General features: G+C 36.5%; 1 protein-coding gene across 1 annotated transcript; it reads right to left on the minus strand.

The window, feature by feature from the left end:
- Nucleotides 1-1,141: 1,141 nt before the first annotated feature.
- On the minus strand, nucleotides 1,142-5,712 carry LOC309483066 (pro-neuropeptide Y-like). The gene is made up of 4 exons (XM_082148707.1): nucleotides 5,659-5,712; nucleotides 3,777-3,940; nucleotides 2,637-2,753; nucleotides 1,142-2,450 (listed from the first exon to the last, which is right to left on the minus strand). Exons 2-4 carry the CDS (start codon nucleotides 3,938-3,940, stop codon nucleotides 2,429-2,431), a joined length of 303 nt encoding a protein of 100 aa, XP_082004833.1. The 5' UTR covers nucleotides 5,659-5,712; the 3' UTR covers nucleotides 1,142-2,428.
- Between the last annotated feature and the right edge of the window lie 288 nt (nucleotides 5,713-6,000).

Below are 6,000 nucleotides of genomic sequence, written 5' to 3' on the forward strand. Positions count from 1 at the left end.
TCCATCATCTTCACCTTCACCGGATGAATCCCGGTTTTCACTGTACAGGGCATATGGCATGTATATGACAGTGTGGGTGAGCGGTTTGCTGATGTCAACATTGTGGATCGAGTTGCCCTTGGTGGTGGTGGGGTTATAGTATGGGCAGGCAAATGTTATGGACAACGAACACAGGTGCATTTTATTGATGGCATTTTGAATGCACAGAGATACCGTGACGAGATCCTAAGGTCCATTGTTGTGCCATTCATCCACGACCATCACCTCATGTTGCAGTATTATAATGCACGGCCCCATGTTGCAAGGATCTGTACACAATTCCTGGAAGCTGAAAACATCCCAGTTCTTGCATGGCCAGCATACTCACCAGACATGTCATCCATTGAGCGTGTTTGGGATGCTCTGGATCGGCGTATACGACAGCGTGTTCCAGGTCCTGCCAATATCCAGCAACTTCGCACAGCCATTGAAGAGGAGTGGACCAACATTCTTCAGGCCACAATCAACAACATGATCAACTCTATGTGAAGGAGATGTGTTTCACTGCGTGAGGCAAATGGTGGTCACACCAGATACTGACTGGTTTTCGGACCCCCCCCGGACCCCCCCAATACAGTAAAACTGCACATTTTAGAGTGGCCTTTTATTTTTGCCAGCCTAAGGCACACCTGTGCAATAATCATGCTGTCTAATCAGCATCTTGATATGCCACACCTGTGATGTGTATGGATTGTCTTGGCAAAGGAGAAGTGCTCACTAACACAGATTTAGACAGATTTGTGAACAATATTTGAGAGAAATAGGCCTTTTGTGTACATAGAAAAATGGGGGCAAAAACAAAAGTGTTGCGTTTATAATTTTGTTCAGTGTATATGTATGTTATACATAGGCTACCCTTTTTAACAGATACATACATTATAATTGGTATAATTTGGTATAATTTTATATGCTAAGGTATTCTAAAAATATATATAGTAAGGTATTATGTTCTCTGTTGATATTAAAATATATTTCAGAAACTTACATTTCTGAAAAGTGTCAGGAAAAGTAAAAACGAAAGACTATATTCATGCATAAAATATTTTCAGTCTATTATAAGGTTAATAATGTGTCTGTGATTTAATGAAGATACAACTGTTAATATTCATTTCTTCAATGCATTTAATTCACAAACACTGTATAATGAATTGAATAGGCTTTATGCCAAACGTCACATGAACAAACAGGAAAACAGGTCTCATTGCATCTGCTTGTCAGAGAAAGCGTTAATGAAAGTACGAACTGATGGCGATATCTATAGACTTTTGAGGTAATCGGCTAACCTATCTATTTCTTTTAATTGTTGGTGTGGTGTTTTATCCAGTGTAAATATCAAAATGTTAGTAAGAAGAAGATTTTTTTTCGATATCAATCTGCATATGTGATGTACAATCGGTTATGCTCATCTTAGCTCGCTCCTTTGAAGGTATCTTGAGTAAAGGGGCTTTATATTTAATAAGAGCATATACAAAAGACCTGAGCCAGAAGCAACGCAACCTGTTTTACAGAATACAGAAGTTTGTTGCGCATAACCCCCATAGTACAGAACATAATGAACGCCGTTGTGGTGAGAAATCGAGTCCCCCCAGGAACTGGTCTCCTTTAGGACCCCCAGTGATCCCATTAGTTCAACCGTAGTTTTTTGAGCGCCTGATTACAATTCCTGCAAAATCACGTTATGATTTCTGTAATTTAAAATGCATTATAATGACCATTTTAAAACCTTTTTAAACCATTTTAATTTAATGACCTTTTAAATTTCATGGTTTATAGACTAGTATATAACTGACACTATTGGTTGTGAAATAAAGCATTTTTTTTAGTTAGCTTACATTCTAGAATAGCATACATCTACAAGATCAGCCTGTTAGCTAAGCTTATATTATATTAGGTATGTTTTTTGCTTTCAATATAGTTCCTAATTACATGTTCCAAATTAATGACGTTTGTGTGTACTTAGCATTACAATTCATTTATTAAAAATGTATTATAGTATTATTATAGCCTATACTGTACCACATTACTATTATTGTGTAAAATTTATATTAAATTACTTTTATAGAACATAGTATGTTGCTTCTAAATAAAAAGTTTTTCCAGTTTGTTTTATAATGCAATACATAATAATTAATTTTAAATTTCAAACATGTTGTTTGTGCACTTAATGTAATAAACATCAAACAATAGTTAAATAAGTTATAATTAGTCAAGACATCACAATAACAACTTTTAATCAGGCATTACCGTCTGGGTCCTAAAGGAGACCCAATTCCTGGGGGAGGACTCGATTTCTCATGACACTGTATAGGATTCAATGGTTTAAAGCTGCACACTGCCACTATCTGGTCACCGCTGACATCGATTTGTGGTTGATAAAAATCTTCCATCATCATATTGGCATTTCCTTGAATCTGAAATGACACAATCAAAAAGCAAAATCTTTGTAACTTTGTATAACATGAAAAAGAGAGAGAGGAAATTATACAAAACCTTTTTCATTTAAAGTTTTTATAATCTACTTTGTAACGTATGACACACAACTAATAAAAACATCATATCTAGTCTCCAGCTAAATGAAAAATGTGCAGTGTTCTAACCTGATGCTGTCATGTTCAGTGCCTGCTTCCTCATATGTGGACTCAGGAATGCTTCCTGGTGTCTCTCTCAACAGCAGACTCAGGAATATGGGTTCAGGACTGTTTCTTTTCCCATACCTGAGAGAGGTTAGGACAACAACTATGGAAGCTGGTTTCTGCCACGGAATAAAAAATAAAAAAGGTAATTGTGACTTTCTATCTCCCAATTCAGACTTTATAACGCACAATTGCATGTTAATATCTCACAATTCTGAAAAAAAAAAGTCAGAATTGAGAGTTATAAACTCGCAATTGCGAATTATAAAGTCAGAATTGTGTGATATAAACTTATAAAAGTTAAAAAGCCTGGTCGTCATCTCGTCATTACAGTATTTATGACATGGTGTGAACGCAGCATAAATCTCACAATTCTTACTTTTTTTCTCAGAATTGTGATATTTATGCTGTGTTCACACGATGTAATAATTACCGTAATTTCGATATGATGACCCGTGATGATCTATTCAGAGCTATTCACTTCCTTGAATTTGGAATTATGTGTTTTTACGACAACACCAAAATGAATCTGCAGCAGTCAGGTGGTACAAGTCAGAGCTCCCAGAAAATTCTGAGTTTACAAGTTGTAATTACGAGTTCTACGTTCTCATAATTACGGTAATTCCAACATGGACTGGACACACCTATAAACTTGAAATTGCGAGAAGAAAAGTCAGAAAAACTCACAATTACCTCTTTTAATTGTGTTTGTATCTCACAATTCTGACTTTTTTCTTGGAATTCTGAGTTTACAATTCTCTTAATTGAGATATAAACTCGCAATTGTCAAATTGCGGGGGGCAAAACACATCAGAATCGTGAGATGAAAAGTTGCAACTACTTTTTTATTTTTTATTCTGTGGCAGAAACAATCTTCCATAACTTATAGCTACAAAAGCATCAGAAGAAATAAAAAAGGCTGTACAAAATTCTCCAAAATAAGAGAAAGTGTCACTTGTTTTATTATTATTTAAATTATGACAATATGAATACTGTAGCCTATTTCTTTGTAAACTCAATTTCAACTTGCTTGCACTTTGCTAAATACTTTGCCATTGTCCTGCTTTCTGTCTTAACTGATTAATTTACACTTTTTAATCTTACCTTTGTCGTGTGATGAGCTTGATATAGTTCCGCAGGGCAGTGTAGTATTTGGTCAGGTCCTCTGCAGGGATGACTGTGTCTGGTGGTGTGTATGGATATGCTTCTGTGACTGTCACTATCCACATTACAGCAATGATCATGAACATGAACTGATGAGAATGCATCTAGAAAACAGCGAAGAAGAAGATGAAGCTGACTCTGTAATACATATGGGATCACATGATTCATGCATGCAACTAAAATGTAAATTTAGCCTAGTTTTGAACAATTACTTCATAAAACAGAGCTTGATTTTTTTTATACAATAAAATGTATTTCTATCATGGCAACTCTCTGAATAATTTTAGCATGATAATTGATATGACAATGTTAATGTATTTGGTCCTGGCGGAATAGATCTGCTACGCTGCTGCTGCTGAATTGCTGCTGTTATTGATATTGCTGTTGTAGTAGATTATTGTTGCTGCTGATCTATACAGGTGGAGCTGGGGAAGGTGGGGAGTTTTAGACGAACTTTGAAAGTGCGCAGCAACTGCTATAGTGAATGGTAACCAGCCATTTAAATGTTGAGCAGCAAGCTCATTGGCTGCAGATACAACATGAACCAATCAGCTTGTGCCAAGTAGTTAACGCTGTGAATATCATCAGCTTGCGTTAAGGACCATAGACAGTATATAAACTGGACACAGCGACATAGGTTTCAACGGAGAAAAGTGAAGTCAATTAGAAGCTCTCACTTCCTGATGGCTGAGCGTACTGCGCAGACTCAAACTGAGCTTGTCGACGTAGATGTGACGAGAGCAACCTGTCTGTCTTCTAGTAGCTGTGCCAAGAGAAATCTGAATCATTCCCTTCCGAAACTTGCAGAGATGGAGAGTGTGAGTAGGAGGTGTCCATGAGCTAGGAGCAGGAGCAACTTTTGCTAAGTATTCTGATTAATTACTTTGTCATTTTGCCTCCAAGTCCCCCCGATTGCCCGTGAGCTTCTCCTCCTGTCCATACGGTAATCTCTCTACTGTGCGACAGAGAGTCGCGTGGTTATGACGCAATCGTTAGCCTATTTTTACAAAAACTGCTTCTACGGGGCCATAATGTAAGATACAAGGTAATGGAGCCTTTTATACATTTTCGTGTTTCTTTAGAAATAAATAATGGACAAACGGAGTCTTTAAACGCCTCAAATGTAAAGTTATTCGCTGTCAAAGTGACGCCAAAATGAATGGGAGTCAATGGAATGCTAACAGCAGGCGATGGTCCGCTAATCAATGGCGACACCTGGGGAAGCTTCAGTGTTTTCCGAAACACTGCCCCCCTGTTAAGGACCGATCAGCCTGCGCCATCTAGAGTTACATGACAGAACTAAGCATTTATACAAACTATATATTACATTTGTATGTAAAGATATAAAACAAAATTGTAAATAATGAAATAATTTGTATTATTATTCATTATAATTAATTGTCACTTTTCCCTTTTTGCTCCTTCCTGAATTGAAAAAAAAATAAAAAATTATTGTAGGCTATAATGTAAACCAAGTCAACAGGCTTGATCTTCTTCTTGATCTAAAAACTTCACTTTTCATAAAACCGTGTGTGTGTGTAATATAGGCCTAGTTTTCCCATTGTGTTTAATTGATCACACGTTTACCTACAACAACTACAAAATATGATGATGATGTTAATGAAATTGACATTTTTAATTGTAGAACAAATTAGAAATACTGTAATTATTTTTGAGTAATGAGTTTTGAACTAGCTAATAGCTCTTGTAACAGCCCGGATTATCATAGGCTACTTTTCTTTTGTAAATTTCGAAATTTAACTTTCACATTAACAATGATGACTTAAGATTAGAATAAAAACAAAAATGTTATTTTACTTACCTTCCTCTTGCAGACTGTATTTCTTGTGATGGTTTGACTGACAGAGCAGCTCCCTGTGTTCTCAGTTGTCTGTCTGAGGGCGCTTGCTCGTGTTTTATATAGCAGACCTGAAGCACGCCTCTTTTGATACAGCTCTTCTTATTAACACTACAAGAGGGCGTGTCGATGTATAAAATACATTATATGACAACTTTGTCAGAAAGAAAGAAATTCTCAAACGTCCTGAATAAAACAAACAAGCATTCTGGCTTGTCGCATCTCAAACTCAAAAAGAATTGAGGCTGTAATTGCTTGTAAAGGTGCTTCAACATTTACTCACGTCACGTCACGTCGTTCCAAACT

This window comes from Leuciscus leuciscus, assembly GCF_965113295.1.
Source record: "Leuciscus leuciscus genome assembly, chromosome: 20".
Lineage (NCBI taxonomy): Eukaryota > Metazoa > Chordata > Actinopteri > Cypriniformes > Leuciscidae > Leuciscus > Leuciscus leuciscus.